Below are 22,973 nucleotides of genomic sequence, written 5' to 3' on the forward strand. Positions count from 1 at the left end.
CTGCACCACCACTTTTCTCCGCTTCTTTCCTCCCTCTTTGCTTTTCCTTCCTTTTCTCTCTTTCTTCTCTTCTAACTCTCCGACACTCTCCTCCTTGCACTTCTTTTCTTTTTCTTTTTTTTTTCACACGCTTGTTCGCGTGCCCTGTTTCGTTTCTCGCTCTTTATCTTCTTTTTCCCTCTGTTTTTCTTTGCTGGTTGGTAGGTAGTCTTTCTCCCCCCCTCTCCTTCTCTTTATTCCCGGCGCGGCCTTCGACGGTATTTAGTCCCGGCCCTGGCCCTGGCCTGGCTCGGTCGCTGCGCCGTATTTACTATCAGTTCTTCTGTTCTCTCTCGCTCTCCCCCACTCACTCACTCACTCACTCACTGCAGTCCATCACATCCCAGGTTTACTGCCACCACAAACATCCTCATCTTCATCTCCTCACTACTGTAGTATCACCGCGCTCTGTCGTGTTGCTATTGCTCAACCATGGGAGCCTATCGCCTCGGTGAGTTACTCTCTTTTATTCTTTTTTACCCTTTGCCTATTCCCTTTGCGAACTCGGACTTCAGCTTGAGGGGAGGTTCGTTCGTCCCTGTTCTTGAGGTTCCTCTTCCTCTTGTTCTTCTTCTCCTCCTTTCTTGACTGGCACTTTTGTTGCTCGCAACTTTTCTCTCTCTCTCTCTCTCTGGCACTGCCATTCTTATTCTTCTGTCTTCCCGCCCGCAATCATCCCGAAATCTGTCACAGATACTAACCATCAAACAGAGGCCGCGAAATCCCGCGCTGCGGGCTGCCAAAACAAAGAATGTAAGGACATGAAGATCAAGATCGCCAAGGGCGAGCTCCGTCACGGATCCATGGTGGACACCGGACAATTCCAATCCTTCATGTGGCGTCACTGGTGCGTTGGCCTTGAACTCCCTGCCCCCTCTCCAATGAAATGACCACTAATCCAATCGCAGGGGCTGCGTCACCCCCAAGGTGATCGCCAACATGAACGCAGTCATCGAAGAAGGCAGCCCCGAGGGCCAGAGAGACTACACGGCCCTGGACGGCTACGAAGATCTCGAACCCGATGTCCAGGAGAAGGTTCGCAGAGCCCTGGACCAGGGTCACGTCGACGACGAGGATTGGAAGGGTGTAAGTTCAACCCTCCGTCCCCTTTGTTTATGCATGACAACGTTTTTTTTTTTTTTTATTCTTTTTTTCTTTGTTCCTCTTGCTTTGCCGGGAGCCCCCCGTCCGCGGTTTAGCACGTGTAACCCTGACTTTTTTTTTCTCTTTCTTTTAGGACGTTGAATGCAACCGACCCGGGAAGACGGGATTCCGGAAGCGCGCGATGAAGAAGGCTGTTGCGAAGGTATGTGTTCTGTCTTATTTCTCTGGGCTTCTGGGGAAGCTGTATCCATGCGCGTCAAATGCTAATTTTGAGCAGCAAGAGGAAGCCCCCAAGGAGGATGGTTCCCCCGCCCAGGCTAAGAAGCTTGACGCGGATGGATCTCAGGAGGCTCCCAAGGCCAAGAAGGCTCGGAAGAGCACTGACTCTAAGAAAGAGGCTGAGGAGGAGGCCGAGGTGAAGGAGGCTCCCAAGGCCAAGACGTCTAAGAAGAGCACCGAGTCGAAGATGTCCCAGAAGAGCAGCGCCGAGTCCAAGACGTCCCAGAGGAGTACCGAGTCCAAGAAGTCCCGGAAGAGCACTGAGCCCAAGAAGAAACCTGGGCCGGAAGCCGAGCCCGAACCGAAGGTCGAAGCCGATCAAGTCGTGCTTAAGACTGAAGCTGAAGCTGAACCTGAACCTGAACCTGAAGCTCAGGCTGAACCCGAAGCTAAGGCCGAACCTGAAGCTAAGGCCGAACCTGATCCCGCAGCCGAAGTTGCACCCAAGGTCGAGGAGAGCCCTGAAACGGAGCCTCCTAGGGGCAAGAAGCGCGCCCGTTCTCCCAAAATCAAGGATGAGTCTCTGTCTGGGGCTGGAATCAACGAAGGAGTCGAGGCCGTCGTCGAGCCCGAGGCAGAAAAGAAAGCGGAAGTGGAAGAGGAAGAGGAGGCGCCCAAGCCCAAGAAAGCTCGCAAGAACGCCAAGGAAGCCGACGAGGGCGACAAGAAGCCGAAGCCCAAGGCTGCCGCCAAACCCAAGCGCGCTGCCAAACCCCCGCCGAGCCCACCAGACCCCGTTCCACCCGCACCCGAGCTGGCGCTAAGGCTTCCGGGGCTGCTCCGGCTGCTCCTGCTGCTCCTGAGCCCAAGCCTGCGAAGACCAAGAAGGGGCGCAAGTCTGCTTGAGCGCTCAGGTGGGTTAATTTAGTTGGTGTTGGTGTGATAGGGTGAAGTCGGCTGTTTTAATTTTTCTTTTCTTTTCCTTTCTTTTCTTTCTCTGTTCTATCTCTTTCTATCTTCATTTTTTCTAGTATCATCATCCTCATCATTTTTGTTGTTATTGTCATTGCCATCTCGCGTGCGTATCTGTTTGTCACTTTTGCTTTTTCTCAATTCCGACCAACCTGTATCTGGAGAATATTCCGGTTCCCATGTCACTGCTTATTATTTTACTTACTTACTATCTCCTGATCTGATGTGAGCGTACTCTTGCTGGTGTTTCGGGGTGATGGTTTCATTCAATTTTGTCTTGTTTTATTCTATCTCATTCCATTTTGTTCTGTTTTGTTTTGTCCTATGTCGCTGCCTTTCATGTTGATAGGTTGTAATAATAGCAGGTCTATATCAATTTCACCTCTCCATCCAGATATCTTCGTATTTTGTCTAGAATCCATAGGTGGGTGGTTGGGTGAGAGTTTTACTGCATCTAATCTCATTCAATTCTAGGTAGGTAGGTAGGTAGGTAGGTAGATAGATAGTGTACATGTACAAAATCTACCCTTGGTAGATGGTATACTTCATGAAGTCTATTAATTGCCGATGGTATAGTGATGGTACTATCCTACGTCTACCCCTATCCTACATACTTACGTCATCTACCCCTGTCCTGCGTATATCACTAGTACCAAATCTTTACAGTAGAGAAAGAAAATAGAAATATTGAGGCGGCCGAATCACAAAATCTCATTCTGGATATAAGTACATCCCTCATCTCCTCGCTCACGCTTCAATCAACGATAATGATAATCAGTCTTTGTCCATGCCATGTTCATGGCGTGACCATGACAAGATTAATATGTACAGACAGATAGACGGACAGACAGACAGACAGATAGATAGATTAACCAGACCAGATCTGGCCAATGAGATCCGATTGGATCTGGTCCGGTCAGACATAATATCAAGAATCGACAATCAACATCAACATCAACAGGGTACGCAGCTAGCTAAACAACCCAGTTATCGATCCACAGTCTGAAATAAGATGGGACAGATCCACACACAGAAAGCAGAACACAAACACAAATATGAAGCAAGACAGAAAAACACGTTCTTGATAGTCAGATAGTTAGTTAACAATCTCATTCACATTCTCAGTCGCAAACACCCAATCAAACCCGTAAGTAAGTAAGTACGCAAGTGTAAAGCAATGCAAGAGCCAATTAAAACAGGATAGTTGACAGGATATACACATCCATACCTGAAGAAAGGCTGAGAATGTGAATGTGAGTGTCCTGGTAAGGTAAATTGGTTAATCGACCCGGCCTCGAGAAGTGAAGATGTTGTTTGTGTTGGACTGGACTGGACTGGATGTTCAGTTCAAGTACTGTATTGTGCTGTGATTTTTCATTTTTTGCTTTTTTTTTTGCTGTTCTGTTTGTTTTCTTTTCTTGGATATTGGAGGGCCATGTTTGGTATTCACATGGTTGGTTTTGTAGGAGATGGGCGGGAAAAGTTAATCTCTCGCGCTGGATAATCGATCTGTTAGCTCTCTCTCTCTCTCTCTATTTCTCTCCCATCCACAGAAGCGGATTGAAGACTGAAGCCAAACAAGAAGGATAAGGAAAGAAGGAATACAAACCATCTCTCCAAATCATCCACATAATTACACATAGCCACAAACAAATCAAAGAAGAACGTATGGCCCATCTCCATTTCCAACTGCATGGTGCCACTATCCTTGAACACACCCCGCGCTTGGATGACCATCGCTAGGTAATGCGCACGCAGTCGGTACTCCGAGTCCGGGGTGTGGTCGTAGGCGTAGCGCGCCGACCGCAGGATCACGTCGATGGGGATACCAGACCGGAGACCCTGTTTGCGGAGCGCGAGACGCTTGAGCGGAGGGAGAGAGTACTTGTCTGCGGCGCAGTAGATAGCGGTATCAAGCAGGATGGGGGTCGAGGTGGGGGTGTGCCTGAAGGTGGTGGGGTGGGTACTGGGTTCGAGGGTCCAGGCGCTGTTTGTGCCTCTGCTGGTGCTGGTGCTACCTCCGCTGACGTCGTTGGTGTTGTTATCGTTGTTGTCTGGGGATTGGCGCGGGACAAGACGTGGGGTGTAGTCGCCTTTGTAGAGGAATTCGAGGATGCAGAAGAGGATTTCGGGTTCTCTTTGAGTTTGGGAGTTAGTTGATTGGGATGAGGGTAATGATGGGGTAGTAGCGTACTCCTCTGGCAGGGTGATCACTTTGGTCTTCCCTGGAATGTCTCCTACGAAATAATCCCGTAGAATGGCGCTGAAGAACGGAGACCGGGACAGGACGTCTTCGTGCGCGACGAACATGCGCTGGTCCGGGCCGACGATCAGGCTGACTATGGGGCTCACGGGGGGGCTATGGGGGTACGGTTAGTATGACTATATCCTACAGAAGATCTAGAATGCGGTATTGCTGCAGGATATGCAATGCACCGAGATACATGATATATGATACATGGTGCATGGTGCATGGTGCATGGTGCATGATATGATATGAAGAAAGTATACTCGCCTGTCCGGACGTGAACGACCCGACTCCTCCTGCGACATCATCTTCGTGTAACCCTCACGCTTCTTCCGGCTCGAGCGGGCAGACTTGCCCACGCGAGGATCCTTGGACTTGAACGAGCGGTTCCTGAAGAACATGGTGCTGCCGTCAATATCCAACGAGCGCACCAGAAACGAGGCGAGAGACAGCCAAGTGTAGAGGCAAAGGAGGGACAGGAAGATCCAGACCAGAGGGAACGAGCGGGCGAACTGGTCGAACGATAAAGGAGCGAATGACGCTGCCGCCGGATCATGCACGGGGTCGCATGAGCGGAGGAGTCCTGGAAGCCTTTCCAAGACGGAGTCCCTCTCGCACTGGCTGGTCTTCATGGGTTGAAGACCGGCTGGGCTGGAGGTGGTCGATCTTGGGCCGGGCTTGCGCGTGCGCTCACCTACGGGGGTAGATGGACGTGGCGGGTGGTCGACTCGGGAAGCGTGAGAGAAGAAGAGAAAAGAAGAGGAGAGGAAGCAAAAGAGAAGGGAAAAGAAATAGGACGAGGAGAAACATGATCATGTGATGGTGAGCAGCTGATTGGAGACAGCTGATGACTGGTCGGGATGACAACCAAGCTGCTGCTGCTGCTGCTGCTGCTGCTGCTGCTGCTGCTGCTGACTCGGTTGCCTGGAACTGCAATACCAGGCTGTGTTATGACCTCGAGCCGAGTTTTATTGTTCCTTCTCCGATATTATATCATCCTGCATCCCATTCGGATATGCCTGCATGCCACCCTCCCATCCACCCGCTCCCGCCCCGCGTTGCCCTATCTGGCAGCCTGCTAGGCTTCAGCAATCCAGATGCCAACCCAACCCATTGATAACCAATATCCATAATAAGCCAACAGTTCTTTAACATGTCCTACCTTCTTACACCTCACATGCCTTACTCGAGCTCGAAACTATCCGTACATGTACAATGTGGAGTTTCCCTTTGGGAATCATCTGCACGAAAGAAAGTTCACCCAAGGGTGACAGGCTGCCTTGGCGCCTCCTTGCAACGTCAACCACCTGGGATCAACTAAGACACCCTGTCTTCCACTTGGTGTATCTGAATAGATACACTGAAGATTCATATCCCATCAAGTCATGAGAAGTCCATTACTTTTCCGCCCTAGGTCTTTTCGCCCATGCTTCTCATTCTCCCACCGCTACTCAGTCTCCCAGGAGACCCAGCGTTACTACCATAGGATTCGTGGATATTCTTGTACAACTGCGCTCCGAACTCAAACACCAGAGAATGGCACTTCTTTCCACCATCTTTACGAGCCCATCGAGGACGTGGAGAGACTGGAAGGCTACCGCGTGGGGGGCTATCACCCCATAGTGATCGGGGACCATCTTCATAATCGCTATCGGGTGGCTCACAAGCTGGGACACGGCGCATACTCGACTATCTGGCTGACTCGAGATCAAAAGCTCAGCAGATATGTCGCCGTCAAAGTGTGTATAGCGGATTCGAGTCCGCTAGAATTTGATGTTCTCTCCGAACTTGCTAGCTCGCAACCAACCGCGAGCATAAACTTGGAAAGGACGATGATCCCTTCAATGCTAGATAGATTTAGTATCCAGGGTCCTAATGGCACACACTCCTGCTATGTCACAGTCCCAGCCAGAGTGAGTCTCTCGCAGACCAAGGATGGTTCATATAATCGTCTTTTTCAGCTGGAAGTTGCTCGGGCTTTGGCGGCACAGCTGGCAGTCGCGGTCGAATATGTGCACTCTTGAGGATTCGTTCACGGAGATCTTCACTACGGGAATATCCTCCTTCGGCTGCCGTTCTTTTTGGATCGGATCTCTGACGAGGAGCTGTACAAAAAGTACAGAGAACCGCCGCTTGAGCCAATAAGACGTTTTGACGGGGAGCCCGTCTCGTCACACGTCCCGACTCATGCTGTGATACCAATATGGTTCGGAGAAGCAAGCGATGCCCTCACACTCCCAGAAGCCAAGATCATCCTCTCTGATTTTGGCGAGGCGTTCTCTCCTACCAAGCAACAAAGATATGAATCCCACACTCCACTCGTGAATCGCCCCCCGGAGGTTCGATTCGAACCACACAAGCCTCTTTCCTTCCCATCGGACATCTGGTCCCTTGACTGCTGTATTTGGAATATCATCGCCCAACGTTCGCTTTTCGAAGACTGGTTTGCAACTGAGGATGACATAACCTGTGAGCAAGTCGATGCACTTGGCATATTACCTCCGGAATGGTGGCATCAATGGAAGGAGCGACACAATTGGTTCACCGAAGATGGGAAGCTGATCAATCGAAAGCCGTATCGGTGGTGGGAGGATAGGTTTGAGAACAGCGTGCAGCAGCCTCGACAAGACCAAAAGATGCCGCGAATTGAATCGGCGGAGCGGGATGCCATTTTCTCGATGCTGCGGTCGATGCTTTCGTTCAGGCCTGAATGCCGGCCTACTGCCAGGCAGATTCTTGAATCTGAGTGGATGGTCAAGTGGGCTCTGCCTGAGTTCGAGAAGATCCGGTAGACTTCACTGCACGACAGCATCCTCTCTATACCCCCGTGGGTTTACCACGCCAGTTCAGACTCAATATTATCCCCCCTCCACCAGGAATGTTAATTTTTGGTCCCTTCTTCCAAGTAGAATTTTGTGTAGAGAGTGGGCACAACAATATCAGAGGTGTCAATATCCAGGCTGTGAAAATTTACCTTTTCTCGGGCCAAGACCTCTGCTTTCAAGTTTGGCATGATGCTGATATCACGAGAAGATGTTTGAGATCTGAGGTTGGAACTCCTCGGCCTTTTAGACATTGGAACATGCGATAATTTGCGACCACAACAGTGCGTAATCGACAAATTTCTGTTGGAATTGGTCAATATTCCCCCAGGGTCGCAGTGTCATCACTATCAGTGGCATTATCAATATTATGGAGGCGAGCCATGAGAATAACCAAATGGCACGAGGAGCGGCAGGTCCAAGCGAGCGAGGCCTTGGAGGGTCTTGCTAACATTTGCTAGCCGCGACGCTACAGCCACTAACTCAGAACCACCACGACGTCGCTATCAACATATAATGTGATTTGCTTTCGGGTCGAACTTCCAAGGCTCTGCCCATAGTTGAGATGAAATTAACCCCTGGATGAAAAGTTGATAAGCGTGGACCCCCCCTTCCCATCCGCATTGCATCGACATCAACCCATAATCATCAACCCCCCTCGACGGAATGCACGCCGATCAGTCGTCGCAGCCACCCTCGCTCTCAATTGTCATTCGCATCGACTCCACATACCCTGCAGACGTCACAATGCTGCAATGGCCCATCCTGATCATCGGAGCAGGCACTTGGGGGGCCTCGACTGCCCTGCACCTCGCCCGACGCGGCTATACCAACGTCACCGTCCTGGATGCGTACCCCCAGCCCTCCGCCATTTCGGCCGGAAATGACGTGAACAAGATCGTCTCTTTCAGTACGTGGCCCTCCACAGCACACGGTATCTCGATCACAACTAACCAGCACGCAGCGGACCCGCCCGCGGACGACGACCCGGAGTTCGTAAACAAGACTTTTTTCGCCGCCCTGACCAAAGGCTTCCAGCATGACCCGGTCTTCAAGCCCCATTTCCACAATGTCGGGAACATCATCTCGGCCTTTTCCGCGGGGGGTCTCAAGCACATCGGACGACGGGACCGCAGAGGCGCCGATATAGTGGAGTTGGACAGCCCGGAAGACTTCCGGTCGGCCTTCCCCTCGGGGATCCTGTCAGGGCCTCTTCCAGGATGGAAAGGGTATTGGCGAAAGAACGGGGCCGGGTGGGTACACGCACGGAATGCGCTCGTGTCCGCGATCACAGAAGCGCAAAGACTCGGCGTGACCTTCATCGGAGGGGAGTCGGAAGGCAAGGTCGTACGGCTACTTTTCTCATCCAACAATAATGGAGCCCAGGACATCATCGGCGCCGAAACAGCAGACGGGAAACAACACCTCGCATCCAAAGTCATCCTGGCCGCTGGAGCCAACGCCGACCAATTCCTCGACTTCAAGAAACAGCTCCGACCGACCGCCTGGACGCTAGCCCATATCCGCATGTCGCCCGAGGAAGCCAAAGCATACCGTAACCTGCCTGTCCTTTTCAACGCCGACCAGGGCTTCTTCATCGAGCCCGACGAGGAAAACCACGAGCTGAAGATCTGCGACGAACACCCGGGCTACTGCAACTGGGTGTATGCCTCGGATGGAGAGCGCCGAAGCGTCCCCTTCGCGCGTCATCAGATCCCCCTAGAGTCCGCCGAGCGAATCCGCGGCCTGTTGAGAGCAACGATGCCTCAGTTGGCAGAGAGACCGTTCTCGTTCGCCCGGATTTGCTGGTGTGCGGATACTGTCGACCGGAACTTTCTCATCGATTATCACCCCGATTATCCGTCCTTGCTGCTAGCGGTTGGGGCGTCGGGTCGGGGGTTCGCACATATTCCGTCCATTGGGGGGTTTATTGTCGATCGGCTGGAGGGGAGGATGGACGAGAGGATTGCGACGGCAGTTCGGTGGAGGCCAGAGCAGGCGGTGGATCGCGATTGGGATGATACGCAGAATCGGTTTGGGGGGCCGTATGCCGTGATGGACTTTCAGAAGGTGGAGGGGTGGACAGATGTAGAAGACTCGTAGGTGGTCATGGGCAGGAGATTGTAGCAATCGTGATATTCGAAACTGGCTAGTTACTGTGATGGTCAGTTGGACGATGCATGAAATCCAGGAGATAGAAAGAACTCAACAATAACAGTAGTCGTAATTCGCCGGCATATTTGAAATTACGCGACAAAACGCTGTGGTCTGACTCTCAGCCCCCTGAACATATGCACCTAGGATCAAGAGACCACACCAAGTACCCCAGCTGCTTCACCGCATACGAGATGCAGAACCAGGAATCCAGCACTGAGAATGCAAGGCCCCTCTTGTTTGTGTTAAAGCCAGTTTGCTGCGCGGTGGTGAGTCCATTCTGCAAGGCATCTGTAAGCTTTGGACTGGTGGCGTTAACCCAGCATACGCATGCCGGCGAAGGCAGCAAACATAAGGTACCTTAGTAGGTGGCTGGACCATTGGTATTCGACAAAATCTGGAAACAGGTCAGTACCAGTATGGTTTCCTCCTGCAGATAAAGTATGCAGTCTTTAGCATGCAGTGTAAGCAGCCTGAGATTGAAGTAGAGGCAGTTCCTGTTAGATCTACTTGTCAACCCAAATAATATATTGTTCAAGGTGAAGCCTAAGGCTACCGGTTTGAGGCAGCTTCATGCTAGTACAGGTAAATCCTCAGACAAGCCAAGTCCTTCATGAGTCTAGAGCTTAACCATGATATATGATCCCACCACCTAAAGGTCAAACCAGCAGCACTGTGATGATCTTCAGGAAGCAGTTCAACGCCCCGACACGGACCAATGATCGCCAAGGAACCCCACGAACCCTTCTTTTTCGATCGCGATCGTGGCGGTGGCCAGGCGTGGCGGTGCTGTGGCGCCAGTGCGGGGTGGCTTCACATGTGACACGTCCGGGGCGGTGATATCATCGCCTGACTCGTATCCCAGGCTGAGTTTACCGACACTTGGATCGTTATTTTGACGCATATATCGTGTCGCAAGGCCTCATCTAGTCGATCTATCACCGTGATCGATTCCAGTATTGCCCTGGTGGATCGCAATCTAACTCGACATATATCTAGGGTGAGTGAGTGCATACTCCGTCGCCCCCCCCCCCTCCCATCACCACCTTGCATACTCAAGGGGCGGCTCCTTTATCCGCGTCGTCACGCGCTCTTTGTCCACAAACTTACACCCACCGGTCCCAAGGGAGCTTTGACAGACACGACACAAACACCCACGTTCCTGCCTACGTCCTACCTACATCCTACGTACCTATCCTCCGAGAACCCCCCGGGATGAGATAGCCCGCCATGCAGCAATTCACCCAACTGAAGCACTGGAGACGGCCGTCTCAGCGGCAATCGCACGATCCGGTCTTGACGGCGGAGGATGAGGCGTTTTTGCAGGAGATAATGGCCGACCCGGCGAACCAGGAGTCCGCTGTGTCGCCCACCGAGGCTGATCATCAGCTTTCGCCCGTTTCTCCTATGCCCATGGAACCTTTGGATACCGTGCAGTCGCCTGTGTCGCCGGTGGAGGAGTTTGGGAGAGAGCTAGGGGAGGAAGAGCGGAAAGCGAGGGAGAGGACGGAGCGGCCTCAGAGTGTTTCCCAGGGATCGAAGGCGGAAGCGCCCTCGCAGAAGAAGAGGTCGTGGAGTTGGTTTCGGAGAAAAAGTACGGTTGATAAGAAGGTGGGGATTCACACTATTAGAGTTGAGCTGTTGATGGATGCTGATTTCTTGTTGGACAGGGCAAGGAAACCATCGATGAAGCAGTCGCAACATCCCCGAGTGACACGCAGGTCTCCGATAACAAAAATGACGAGGACGCCAAACAGGAAGAGGAGGATATGACGGAGATACTCGAGCGTCTGAACTTGGCAGCGGAGAACAACCGGGTGTTCTCCATCAGTGACGATACGCGGGAGCTTCTACGCAAGTTCACGTTGATCTTCAAAGATCTGATCAACGGTGTTCCCACTGCCTATCACGATCTAGAGATGCTCCTGAAGAACGGCAATAAACAGTTGCAGAGCACCTATTCCACGCTCCCGAAGTTTATCCAGAGTCTGATCGAGAAGCTTCCGGAGCGATGGACGGAGACCTTGGCCCCCGAGGTTCTCGCGGCTGCCACCGAGAAGGCTGGCAGGAGCGGCATCAACGTGGACAACGTAGGCAAGGCCGCGGCGACAGCAAGCAAGATGGGGATCAAGGTCCCCACGCTGAAGGAACTGGTTGGAAAGCCAGCCGCGCTCGGCGGGATGTTACGGTCTATCATGGCCTTCCTACGAGCACGGTTCCCTGCGGTGCTGGGGATGAACGTGCTGTGGTCATTGGGGCTGTTCAGTAAGTTGCACGACTGTTTCATATACGTTGGAGGTAGGACACTAATCGGGCTTCGACAGTCCTTCTATTTGTTCTCTGGTACTGCCATAAACGTGGGCGGGAGGTCCGACTCGAAAATGAGCGTCTCGTCACAGAAGACGAGATCGGGAAGTTGAATGAGGAATCATCTGAAGAGAGGATCCGCACCACTGAGACGCTGACAACCACGGCTCCTCGGGGAGCCTCTGCAGCAGAAGTCCGCCAGGGGGTCAAAGAAGCACAACGGGCGCGAGAGGCAGCCGCTGCAACTGCTGCCACCAGTCCCAAGGAGCCAGAAAACGAGAGTAGTGCTAATAGTAAAAACAACTCGTCCACGAGACCCAAGCGATCCAAGTCCATTATGGCAATTTGGTCTAGGTCGGATCCCAAACCGACCCCGCCAACGGCGAAAATCGAACCCTACCCAGGGACATGAGAGCTACTGTGACCATTGAGTACGCAATCGTTGCGTTTTAGGAAGAGAAGAGAAAGGGAGGGGAGGGGGAGGGGGAGGGGGACCCGGTTGTTTTTTCTTTTGAGTCACTTGATGATACCATCTGTCCACTTTTTCTCCAGCAGGATCTAATATCCATTGAATGATTTTGACGTACAGTACACGCCATGGCCACTGGGCCACTGGCCACCTGGCCTCTTGGTTCGGTTCCAGCTCCATGAACTATTGTTATTATGATTAGTCTATCTTCAAAACAACATCACGCGACCCCTGGTTGACGAGCGGACCGGACAGAAGAGGTTGCGGGCGACTTGGCTCCGGTGCGGTGGCAAACGTTCATCTCAGATCCATCCTCCGACGGGAACCCTCCCATTGATTATTACTACTATTGTTATGCCTTCTACCCGCCCTTTCCGGCCCGTCGAATCAGGGCCCGCTTCGTAGCATGCGGTTAGACCGCTGAGGGGACAACGCAAGATGCGCTGCGATGCGATGCGATGCGATGCCCGCTCCATCTGGGTAGCTGTACATGGTACCTGGCCCACCTATCTAGCACAGGAGGATGATGATGATGATGATGTGACTTGACGACTGACGACTCTCTGGGCCAGAAAATCGGCGAGACTGCGGGGTGCAGCACCCCAGTCCAATCAGACAGCTGGACCGAGCCACGCATTGGCCAATGGGGTCTGTGGCGGGTGCCGATCCTGAGTAAGCCGGCTCCACCTCCCTGCCGGGACTAGCGGTACCGTACTGCCTTCCGTCAACGGTACTGTATTACTGGTACGGTTATTTACGGGCGGGCAATCTCCATCGTAATCGCAATCGTTGATAACGATCACTACTACTAGATAGTACCTAGAAGCCAGAAGAACCTGGATCGAATCTCGTGCCAGTGGATTATTGAAGAAAGAATTGGCAGCGGAGCCAGAACTATCTATCTACTACTAGTGGCCGATTCGACGCCCGACTGCTCCCCAAAATAGAGTCCTCCAGGAGTACCACCCACCCACCCACCTTACATTGTGCTTTTCTCGCAGTGCCCGGGAGGGACATGTGGTTATCAGCCCACGCCCGTGTCCTACCTACTAACTACTACTGCCGCCATTAATAATGACAACAATAGCAGCAGCAGCAGCAGCAGCAGAAGTAGCCAACGATCTCCTCGCATCTGGCAGAAAACCTGCTTCATGCACTCCTCTCCACAAAGCACTGATTCAGATAACAGTAGCGATGGGATGTTGTCCTGACTCCTGACTCCTGATTGATAGATTGATTGATCCAGCCCGGCTGCCGGCCGGCCTGCTTACCTGTACTTACCCACTTACCTGTAGCCAAAAAAAGCAGGAGGAGCGTAGCGTAGCCAGCTGTCCCCCTTTACCGCTCCTTTGGGCCAATTGCGACCTGCATGGCCTTCATGTATGGATGCCAAAGGCATACTGCCCGAGAGAACGAAGTACAGTAGTAGAGTGTAGGTACTTTCACTAGATAGATGGTTATGTTAACAGTAAGTGGGTAAGTTAACGTTATTCTTGCTACGCAACCACTACCTAGATATCTACCCTACCCAAGCTATCGGGCCCAGCAGTCGTACCTTGTGTACAGACAAAGCTAATGTATCTCGATGAAAAGGGACGTCATGGTGGTTTGCAGTTACGGACCGACCCTCTTCTCTTGTTTGGGGTTGATCGTCTGTCTTGCTTCCTTCGTCTGTCGAGTCGAGGGCATTCTCGCCACTGTGGAGAGGAGGAATATACGAGTTACGAGCACGTTCTATCCATAAGTAGATAGTACCATAAAAGTAAGGTAGGGAATACGGAGGGGTAGTAATTTTCCCCTCCAAAGACGTCCAAACAGCCGACAATGTCTAAGGTAAGAATAATAATCAGTACGTAACCGTGAGGGACAGACAGACCCGATAGCATTAGCCGCAGCCAACAATTTGAAACAACATCCATTGGACATCGTCCGCCCATTGACAACAGGGATTAACTTGCCTAGATACCTTGGGATATATGTTCCTTCTGCTAATCGTCTCGGGACGAACCCGAAACCAAAATGTCACGGACCGCCGCCGCCGCCGCCGTCGCTCGAGATTCACGCCTTGAACTGATGCGGTGGCTTTCCCAAGTCCCTTCCCTACCCTTACGGCTACGGTGGACAAGGAAAATTAACCGCCCGCGGCTGGCCAATATGGCCTCGTTGCTGCTTAGTTACACTTCGGCCAATGCATACTTTGATCGTTTGGTGGCTTGGCTTGGCCAGCGCTTTGCAGATTGCAGTTGCAGCCCGCTGATGGATGGTAGATAGATGGTGGATGGTGGCTGGTGTGTACTTTTTACCTACCTGGTAGATAGGCAGTAGACTGGGCTAGAGCCGCGGATGCCGAGGTTCGGTCGGTGATTACTTGACTTGCTAAGGGGCTTGAGAAGGGTCTGTTGTGACTATAGGATATGGGATATGGGCCATGAAGGGTCGTGTTTTGGGAAAGAAGGAGTTCGTGGGATGGTTTGTCGGTTGGAGCGTCGGTGGTGAGGAGGTGGTTGTGGTACGCTGTAGGGGTGGAAGGGGGGTCAATCCTGCTGACGGCCAAGTATCGCATCGCAGGATAAAGGATGACTCTGGCAGGGGCGCACTGAAGTGGTGAGTCTGCATCTGTACAAGAGAACGATATAAGCTACTGAGTGCTCTCTACTAGACCTCCTGTCGACTCTTTGTCTGCTGCTCTTTGTCTGAATGACTGCGATATACCCAAGATAGAAGCCCAGCAAGGAAGATTCCAGTACTCCGTATGAACGATGAAAACGAACGGCGAGGCAGCACTTTTCCCCATGCGCGGGCTAGACCGCATCGGGTAAAGCATAGCCGCCAGTGACGAGCTCGGCCAATCCGAGGGGTGGGATTGACCTCATCCGGTAAGGCCCAGCTGCCGGATCCATCCATCCATGTCAGTCTCCCTTGCTGCCGGCCTCCTGAAAGGCTGAAGGGGCAGCAGTCTCGTGTTGCCCGCAGCGTCAAGCTTTATGATTCATCAGAACCCGTGCATGCGATGGATCACAACTTAGACAGTCTGAACTGACAGTCTGTCAGTGAGATGATGTGAGAGGGGTATCATTGTGCAGCAGAGCACGGTTCAGATATTGTCCCTCCCTGCCTTAGTGGCAGGAGTCGGGCCTTGAAGATTTGCTTTTTTTTCTTACTCCGGACATAGCATATCGAGGTATGGCCGGCCCGCTTTACTTACATGCCTCGACTCGGGACAAGAACCCCCCTCCCCCCCCCCTCATTCTCTATCAGAGGCTCGGAAGCGATCTGCGTTCTTGCCTGCATGCCTATGATCTAACAGATTGCATCTGGCTACTGCTGTACTGGCTACTGTTTGTATGTATGTATCAGTAATGCCGTGCAATGTACGTCACAATCAGCCGACAGCAGTAAGGTGATAAGTAGCTGCCATGTATGACTATCTCAGATAATCTATCGATGATGCATGAGTGCAACGTCTCGGGGGGCAAAGAGGGTGAGTCACCATGGAGGTTGTTCTCCTCCCAAGGTGACTCCGTCTATGGCAAGCCAGCGTCTTCCGTGATTTGTCCGGTGGTTTGCAGGCCAGGGTGGAAGAGCGGGCCAAGTCATTTGGATGGCAATCAAATCATAGTCCTACGGAGCACGGAGTACTCCGTACTGTCCTATCCTAATTCCTGGCCATAAGCGCTGTCCACTTTCAATTTACCGTCTGCCCTCCGTACCCAGTCATACCATCATCACCTTGGAGGGCAGATCTTCTAACGCCATCTGCAGTTTCAGGTACCCAACGGAGGGACTACCCAAGTACTTTGGTATCCAAGTATATCAGCTAGTACAGTAGTTGATGCATGCCGGGCCCTCCATTCCGAACAGCCTTATGGCATTATGGGTATACAGCTAAGTATGTATGTATGTATGCCAGCAGTCTTCTGAGTATCTACTGTAGGCAGTGTTGCCCCTGTGGACCATGACTGTGGTACTAAATGGGTCATATCACTGTCGCCTTCACCCCCCCCCCCCCCCGGCCATTACCCATTACCCATTACAGACCCCGGGCGGTGATTGGGTCCGACCAGCAGAACAGCTTGCCTGGGGTGGATGCAGGCAAAAAAAAAAAGAAACGCAAAAGAAAAAAAGATGCGGTGAACACCCGCCCGCCAATGACCGCGGCTGCTTTCGTGGTTCCTGGCCAATCACGCCCCCGCAGACTGCGACCGGCCGAGGCGAGCCCCACCGTGACTGGAAAATTTGGCCCGCCCCAGTCGTCCGAGGCCGTTCCGTCACGTAACGAGCCAGCGGCGGTACCACGGCGTACGGATGGATAGATGATCTTCTCCCCTGCTCTCTTTTCCCTCCTTCTTCCAAACATATTCCACCCCTCATCTCCTGCTGCCATCTCTGTCGCAGATTCTTCCCACTCCCCCAACCCACCCCCCCCCTCTTTCTTACCCCCTTTTCCATCCTTTTACTATCCAGATATCGTCAAGGTTCCGCGCCAGGATGGCCTTCGTTGAGCTGTAGATTCCCCGCTGGGGAGCACGGCTGCCTTTTCCATGCTCCTCAGTCCCTCAGCTCCGACTATCTCCAATTGACTTGACGATTTATCTGTTCCTCTTTCGACGCAACATCAGCCCCGCGTCGGAATTGCCCCTAAGCTCACTTACACGAGAAGCACTTGGACGTCCCAACTGGACGGTGAGGTGCTTTTACGGTCTACGAAAAGTCTTCGCGCCTTCGTCCCCTTTACCCTCTCTCCCTCCCCTCTTCCGACCTCCCTCCCGGTGACCCAACATCGATCCGGATCCCTCTCTCCCCTCACGATAACGATAACCCCTCTTCCTTCCTCCTCGATCTCCTCTACGATATTACGAATTCACGGACGAACACTCTCCCTACAATTTCGATATTGGTCCCTGAACCTGTCCTCTCGAGTCACTGACGCAATTGATTATTTGCGGCAGAGTTGACGGGTAGCAAACTTTGTTGAACCACAATTCTTTTGAACCTAACCCCCCCGCTCGTGCCAAGTGGAATTGGACGAGCTCAGATTTAAAAACAAGAACATCAATAATCGATTGTTGACGACACAATGCCGCCAACAATGCACTCCCCCAAGTGGTCCCCCCAGGGTGCCGCCAAGGCGTCTCACCACCGCAACAACAGCCCCCGGTCTATCACACAGCACCTCGAGTCCCCCGCGAGCCGCTCGCCCAGAACGTCGAACAAGTCTGTTTCCCTCGGTTCCCTAAATGCTGACCGGAAAAGGCGGGCATCGTCTGTCTCCAGCGTATCGTCCGTCTCCTCCATGGAGGAACTGAGCGACGAGGCCAATGACTCGGATGAAGATGATGATGCGGATGATGAGCAAGAACAACCGGCTGTGCGGGCCCCGTCCTATGGCCGCCGTGACCGGGCCCATAAGACGGGTATGAAGCCGACGAAAAGGGCCAAGAAAATGAAACTCTCCGACGACGAGGGCTACGACGGGCAACCGAGTAGCGATGACAACGAGGAGGCGTATGAGAGCTCGGATGATGTCTATGCGGCGGTGGACTACATCAGTGACGGCGACGATGACGAGGAGCAGGACGTTGAGAAGTTAGAAGAGCTGTTGATTGTCGAGTCTGAGAACGAACACAACGTCGGTGGCATTCTGGCAGCTTCTGGCGCTGATAATTGGGCCGGACCCAACGTGTTCGACGATCATATGATCCTGTCGGCTGCCTCCTTCTTTGACGAAGAGCAGCTTTACACTGCCATGGAGACCTTCGGCGAGACCGACATGGCCAGCGAGACTGCTCTCGAGACGCCTGTCCCCCGTCGGGTGCACTTTGAAGAAGACTCGGATTCGTCGTCCGATAGCGACTCACACACCGAGGATGAGATACCCGGTGATTTTCTCCAGCAGGACAGCCTTGATCCCCAGCTGCGTCGCATGATTGAGAGTGATAACGGGAATTACTCCCGCCGGCGGCGGCAGTCCGATGAGATGTTTGCCGATTCCGACTATGGGCATTCCAACATCTATCATGTAGAATCCGATGCCGTATCCGAAGCCTCGGAGTCCAGCGGCTATGAAAGTATGAAGGAAGCTCATCGACTCCCCATGATCCTTTTGCTGACCCGCTTGAAGCCGATGATGGCGAGACTACAGATGAAGACCTCCCCCCTCCGGCCACCATCACGCATCCTAGATCGATCCTGCGTCGTGATTCTTCCGCCTCGTTAGCACACACGGCGGACGAGAAAACTGAAACCGCTACACGCCGGCGAGGACCCATAATGGGAACTTTCGTCGCCGACCCTCACAAGCCCGTCGCGCTGGTTGACTGCACCGGCAAGCATCTGGTGATTATCCCCGCCTATGCCTCGTCCCGCCATGACTGGCTTGAGTCAGCCACCAACAGCGTGTGCGGTACGGCTCACAACAGTCCCCGTGCCACCACGATGCATCTTATCGACGAGAGCGATACGGATGCGCTGGCATCTCCCAGCCATCCTGACATGAGCCCCATGCTGGCCTCCAGCGCCAACCTTATGATGACCGCGCTTGGCAACGATATCGCCCCTGGCGGTCAGGTCATGGGACCTCCTGAGGCTTTCTACCCGTCCCGCGAATTTGCCATCGACAGCTCTTTCGAGGACGATGAAGAGGATGATCCGGAGTCCGCATTGAATGTCAATGACTTTATTGACTTCGGTGACGGATCGTCGGATGACGAAATGGACAAGGCTTTCGATGAGGAGGCGCTCATGTCTCCGATGACGGCTCATACCTTGCAGGCCACTACTGGCACCCCGACACCGAACCGGGGCGGGGAATCCCAGCAGGCCAGCAGCGCGGAGCGCTTCCTAAACCACTTGGACCGCGGTATTGTGACGGCATTCCGTCGGAATCACAACCGGTACCAGGCCTTGCTGCGCCTCCCTCAGCATCGGGAGTTCATGCCGGCCAATTCGCCGTCTCGGCCTGCTAGCGTCTTCCGACACGCACGCCATGCGGACCAGCGTACGCCGACGCGCAAACGCAAAGCCAACGGATACAATGGCGAAGAGGCGGTCCGACGCAAGCTGATGGACGCGCACCGCCGCACGCAACTGCCCTTCTAGACCCACCCCTCCTGCGATACCCCGACATGTCATCTTTCTCTATCTCTCTCCTAATAGGAACGAACATAACCCCATGGATTTTCCGCTGCTAAATCCGAAGACATATCTACAAGATCTCTCTGTAAATGCATTTTTTAAAAAAAGTCTGTGTTGACTTGTTGACATGCTAGCATAGACCCCTCGCTGTGTTGCCTAGCGGGAGAGCGCACGCGGCAGGTCGATCCCGCCGCCTCGCGCCTTCCTTTGCAGTTAGCTGTGCGCCGGCGCGAGAGCGATCTCGGCCGGCCCGGACCAGGCATAGGCATCTACTACTATTATTTTCTAATGTGGTGACCTTGACAAAAGTTCGAGTTCGATGGCGCGCTGTGCTGGTTTGGTTTGGGGGTTTCCGGAGTTGCTTTCTTGCCCAACGGATATACCTTGTGCTACTAGTGCTACGAAGAGTCGATTCGCTGGCCGGTCTTTTTAAACCTTCCCTTCCCTTCCCTTCCATCTTGTCTTGTCTGATTTGCCTTTTCCCGCTCTTGTCATGTCCATGTATGCAATGCTCCGGCGTCCGAGAAATCTAAAAGACCACCAATGTTATCGCTTTTTTTTTTCAATCTTACTTGTTGGGTCATGCGTCTCTGCTGGGGTCGGTCGTATTGGGGAATGGGGATGGGGAGGGGGATGGGAGGACATCCCGTCTGCCTTGTGCTTGTACCATGGCATGGTCCCCCCTCCCTGCCGTACGTACGTAGTAGTCACTACCTTAGACTTGACTGACCATTGCAGTGAATTCCAATTCCAATTCCAATGCCAATGCCAATACTAATGTCTCGGACCATAAACCAGCGGCGGGGGGAGATTGGAGAAGCTTGTACGGAGTAAAAAAGGGAAGAGCAGAAGACAAAAACAGGAGGGAGGGATACCACCGCCAGCACGCCATCCCGGATCCTTGGTGAGTGGTGATGATGGGTGATGGGTGATGGATGATGAATGGTGGGTAATGGATAATGGATGATGGGTGATGGATGTCAACAAGCCAGCCATTGCCACACCTCAGACAGCCCTTGTGCAACGCGCATCCCACCCGCTCCGCAGCCATGTCATGGCGAGAGGGGGTCCTTCTGAGTCGTATCCAATCCGACGCCGGGGAAGGAAATTGGCTGTGCTTGGTTGATTGCAAATCATATTCTTTGGTTTGGTGGTGTTTCGTACGTTGTTGTTGTTGTTTTTGTTGTTGTTAACGGCGGGGCCGGTGGATGGATGGGATGGGATGGGGAGTGATTGAGTGAGTGACTTGAGCTGGGCTGGGCTGGGCTGAGCTTAGCTGAGCTGACTTGCGTGATTTGCTTGGTCCTTAGGTGGGTAAGTGGGTGGGAGGTGAGTAGGTAGGTAGATAGGTAGGTAGCTGCTGGCGGGCTAGCTGGCTGTCTGTCTGATAGTTATTGTGAGATTGTGAGGTTGTATTATTCCCCCCGCGAGTTTGTACTAGCACTACTGCTACTGCTACTGCCACTGCTATTACCATTGCCACTGTTGGTACTTTGCTATCGCCCTTTTTTCTTTTCTGACAGTGCTGCACACATAGATGCACGTCCTTTTCGGCTGTTTTATATGTGTTGTGTATGGGTGTCCTCCGTATATACTATGTACTATGTTAATGGACCCTGGCGGCAAACAGCCCAAATTGTAATCTCGTACATTGCGGCGGCTACAACCACAGCTACCTAGCTACATACCAGTAGTAGATAGGTAAGTAGTAAGCGTAAGCACCTAGGTAGTACTCCGTACCTTCTACCCATCTCCCGCCGGGTGAATAGGGTTGGATTGGGTTGGTAATGCTACACAAAGCCTACCACCTCGTCCCTCCCTTTCTCCCTATCTACCTCTTCCTACCTCACAGTCGGTCTGGTCTTACCTAGGTATCCCGTCCCTCGCCCCTGGTATTCATCTTCATCTGACGGTAGAGACAGGCTGGGTGGGTGGCCAACCCCCTCCGGGTGATATTTATAGGTCCCTAGCTAGGTAGTAGTGGTAGTGTGTCATTTAATGCTGTGGGAAGAGACGGGACCAATCCGAGCGTGCTATTAGGATTGGGGTCTCAGGGCGAGACGCTCGCTGTACTGCAGCCCGGCTGCATGCACGCTTAAGTGGTGAAGATTGGGATAATTTCGGACTTGGGAGGTCTCTGCCTGGGAGTGGGAGAGTGTGGCTGAGTTAGATCTGACCCTGACGTGGAGGGTGGATATTGGAGGTTTTTTTCTGGGGATGGGAAATAGATCGATGGATGGGTTGGGGGAGGAAAGGGAGGCGGACGTGGAACTGACTGAGACATAGTACTGACTGAGCACGAGAGGCACATGACAGACAGCATGCAAGTCACTTTTACTTTACCTTCTTTCCAGAGGTGCTCTCTCTCTCTCTCTCTGTGTGTGTGTGCATTCGATGGTGATCAGCCTCATTCATCAGACCTGTGAGATACATTCATGGACTGTTCTTCTCCCCTCTTATCAAAAATGTCTTGTCTTTTGCCCCGCCAAATGAAGATGCGGATTCAGGGTCCTTCGCCTCTTTGGGACAAAGCCAAAAGCCGCCGGCCGCAGCCCTGATTGGGCGTCGGTTGGCGCCCCCGCCAGGGTCTGGGGGAGGTGCCTGCACTAGCTGCTTTGGGAGGAGGGCATTGTGCCACCATCCACGGCCATCCACGGCCATCCACCCTCATTCACTCTCCTCCCTCCAGGCATCAACATGCCTTTCTTTGCCCGCCGTGAAGGAGTGCTGGCCGGTGAAGGGCCAAGTGATGGGCCAAGTCAATGCCAGGCGGCAGCCTTTGTCTCTGGCGCTTTCCACTGCCCGGCCTGTGCTATTATTTTAAAGCTCCCCCCACCCCCCCCCCGGTCTGCTTGTTTTCTCTCCTCATACTACCCACTACTTATTTGCCGTCGTTTGTTGTCGCGGTTACTTGCCATACATAAAGACACTCGTTCTACTTAATCGTCTCTCTCGCTGCGCCCTGTGCTTCTCTTTCTCTCTTTCAACACCAACCCCCCCCTCCATACCTATCAACAACCCTGCTCTTTGTCCTCTACCCATCTCTACAATCGTTCTTCCCATCAGCAACAATGAGGGCCATTTTTCTGGTCTCTCTCCTCTTCCCCCTTCTGGCTTTTGCTCATCCCAAGGGCTTGGTGAGTCTCCTCTCCGTCCGTATCCATGTCAACACTGACTGACCTCTGGCCTCTCTAGTGGTGGGGAACCGACGAATGCTACACCAGTCCTGTTAAGGCCGACAACGAGTGCTCCAGTAACCAGAAAACTGGCTTTAACTGGTCTGACCTCGGTCTTGGCTCTTTCTCGGCGTATGCGGGCTTTGAGTTCTCTGGCTTTGCTGTTAAGAATGGTCTGGGTGGTTCTGACTCTGATGATGTGAGTTTGGTTGATTGTTTGACTGCCGTGTGACAATGTCTGACCAGTATAGGATAAATGCATCGTTGGACAACTCAGCAAGAACTCGGGCCCCCAGATGGCCTACGCAAAAGACCAGAAGGGATTCTCC

At 52.9% G+C, this 22,973-nt stretch overlaps 7 protein-coding genes across 7 annotated transcripts in view; 6 read left to right on the forward strand and 1 right to left on the reverse strand.

Moving 5' to 3' along the window:
* The first annotated feature begins 87 nt into the window (after nt 1-87).
* On the forward strand, nt 88-2,722 carry BO70DRAFT_305198 (uncharacterized protein). Its single transcript, XM_025540004.1, has 4 exons — nt 88-565; nt 751-886; nt 948-1,125; nt 1,277-2,722. The coding sequence occupies exons 1-4, from the start codon at nt 472-474 to the stop codon at nt 2,288-2,290; spliced, it is 1,422 nt and encodes a 473-aa protein (XP_025403799.1). The 5' UTR covers nt 88-471; the 3' UTR covers nt 2,291-2,722.
* Nucleotides 2,723-3,719: 997 nt separating this feature from the next.
* On the reverse strand, nt 3,720-5,504 carry BO70DRAFT_357212 (uncharacterized protein). Its single transcript, XM_025541980.1, has 4 exons — nt 4,850-5,504; nt 4,529-4,693; nt 3,944-4,471; nt 3,720-3,830 (listed from the first exon to the last, which is right to left on the reverse strand). Exons 1-4 carry the CDS (start codon nt 5,212-5,214, stop codon nt 3,818-3,820), a joined length of 1,071 nt encoding a protein of 356 aa, XP_025403800.1. The 5' UTR covers nt 5,215-5,504; the 3' UTR covers nt 3,720-3,817.
* On the forward strand, nt 5,443-7,374 carry BO70DRAFT_383739 (kinase-like protein; the record flags this gene model as incomplete). The annotated part of the gene is made up of 3 exons (XM_025545602.1): nt 5,443-5,555; nt 5,997-6,532; nt 6,608-7,374. 3 exons carry the CDS (start codon nt 5,443-5,445, stop codon nt 7,372-7,374), a joined length of 1,416 nt encoding a protein of 471 aa, XP_025403801.1.
* Nucleotides 7,375-7,900: 526 nt separating this feature from the next.
* Nucleotides 7,901-9,561, forward strand: BO70DRAFT_383740 (NAD(P)/FAD-dependent oxidoreductase). Its single transcript, XM_025545603.1, has 2 exons — nt 7,901-8,314; nt 8,369-9,561. Exons 1-2 carry the CDS (start codon nt 8,071-8,073, stop codon nt 9,505-9,507), a joined length of 1,383 nt encoding a protein of 460 aa, XP_025403802.1. The 5' UTR covers nt 7,901-8,070; the 3' UTR covers nt 9,508-9,561.
* Nucleotides 9,562-10,581: 1,020 nt separating this feature from the next.
* Nucleotides 10,582-12,337, forward strand: BO70DRAFT_357215 (uncharacterized protein). The gene is made up of 3 exons (XM_025541981.1): nt 10,582-11,169; nt 11,229-11,823; nt 11,883-12,337. The coding sequence occupies exons 1-3, from the start codon at nt 10,789-10,791 to the stop codon at nt 12,275-12,277; spliced, it is 1,371 nt and encodes a 456-aa protein (XP_025403803.1). The 5' UTR covers nt 10,582-10,788; the 3' UTR covers nt 12,278-12,337.
* A 4,828-nt stretch (nt 12,338-17,165) lies between these two features.
* Nucleotides 17,166-19,515, forward strand: BO70DRAFT_2023 (uncharacterized protein). Its single transcript, XM_025538603.1, has 2 exons — nt 17,166-18,402; nt 18,456-19,515. The coding sequence occupies exons 1-2, from the start codon at nt 17,412-17,414 to the stop codon at nt 19,430-19,432; spliced, it is 1,968 nt and encodes a 655-aa protein (XP_025403804.1). The 5' UTR covers nt 17,166-17,411; the 3' UTR covers nt 19,433-19,515.
* A 2,817-nt stretch (nt 19,516-22,332) lies between these two features.
* The window catches only part of BO70DRAFT_357218 (extracellular serine-threonine rich protein), a 2,895-nt gene continuing 2,254 nt past the window's right edge, over nt 22,333-22,973 (forward strand). Inside the window, exons 1-3 of the mRNA XM_025541982.1 lie at nt 22,333-22,605; nt 22,664-22,843; nt 22,896-22,973. The exon at nt 22,896-22,973 is cut by the window's right edge and continues 2,254 nt beyond it. Of these exons, the coding sequence (XP_025403805.1) occupies nt 22,540-22,605; nt 22,664-22,843; nt 22,896-22,973 (324 nt within the window). The 5' untranslated portion in view covers nt 22,333-22,539. The remainder of the gene's footprint in view (nt 22,606-22,663; nt 22,844-22,895) is intronic.

The sequence above is a fragment of the Aspergillus heteromorphus genome (genome assembly GCF_003184545.1).
Source record: "Aspergillus heteromorphus CBS 117.55 chromosome Unknown BO70scaffold_1, whole genome shotgun sequence".
Lineage (NCBI taxonomy): Eukaryota > Fungi > Ascomycota > Eurotiomycetes > Eurotiales > Aspergillaceae > Aspergillus > Aspergillus heteromorphus.

Excerpts from the sequence above, each read along its gene's own strand:
- BO70DRAFT_305198 (XM_025540004.1), top strand. The coding sequence starts at position 472 with ATGGGAGCCTATCGCCTCGGTGAGTTACTCTCTTTTATTCTTTTTTAC. Across the intron at positions 887-947 it reads TCCTTCATGTGGCGTCACTG|GGGCTGCGTCACCCCCAAGG; the intron begins GTGCGTTGGCCT and ends ATCCAATCGCAG. Across the intron at positions 1,126-1,276 it reads ACGACGAGGATTGGAAGGGT|GACGTTGAATGCAACCGACC; the intron begins GTAAGTTCAACC and ends TCTTTCTTTTAG.
- BO70DRAFT_357212 (XM_025541980.1), bottom strand. The coding sequence starts at position 5,214 with ATGAAGACCAGCCAGTGCGAGAGGGACTCCGTCTTGGAAAGGCTTCCA. Across the intron at positions 4,694-4,849 it reads GGTCGTTCACGTCCGGACAG|CCCCCCCGTGAGCCCCATAG; the intron begins GCGAGTATACTT and ends GTACCCCCATAG. Across the intron at positions 4,472-4,528 it reads GTGATCACCCTGCCAGAGGA|AGAACCCGAAATCCTCTTCT; the intron begins GTACGCTACTAC and ends CCAAACTCAAAG.
- BO70DRAFT_383740 (XM_025545603.1), top strand. The coding sequence starts at position 8,071 with ATGCACGCCGATCAGTCGTCGCAGCCACCCTCGCTCTCAATTGTCATT. Across the intron at positions 8,315-8,368 it reads GAACAAGATCGTCTCTTTCA|CGGACCCGCCCGCGGACGAC; the intron begins GTACGTGGCCCT and ends ACCAGCACGCAG.
- BO70DRAFT_357215 (XM_025541981.1), top strand. The coding sequence starts at position 10,789 with ATGCAGCAATTCACCCAACTGAAGCACTGGAGACGGCCGTCTCAGCGG. Across the intron at positions 11,170-11,228 it reads AAAGTACGGTTGATAAGAAG|GGCAAGGAAACCATCGATGA; the intron begins GTGGGGATTCAC and ends CTTGTTGGACAG. Across the intron at positions 11,824-11,882 it reads GTGGTCATTGGGGCTGTTCA|TCCTTCTATTTGTTCTCTGG; the intron begins GTAAGTTGCACG and ends GGGCTTCGACAG.
- BO70DRAFT_2023 (XM_025538603.1), top strand. The coding sequence starts at position 17,412 with ATGCCGCCAACAATGCACTCCCCCAAGTGGTCCCCCCAGGGTGCCGCC. Across the intron at positions 18,403-18,455 it reads GGAGTCCAGCGGCTATGAAA|CCGATGATGGCGAGACTACA; the intron begins GTATGAAGGAAG and ends ACCCGCTTGAAG.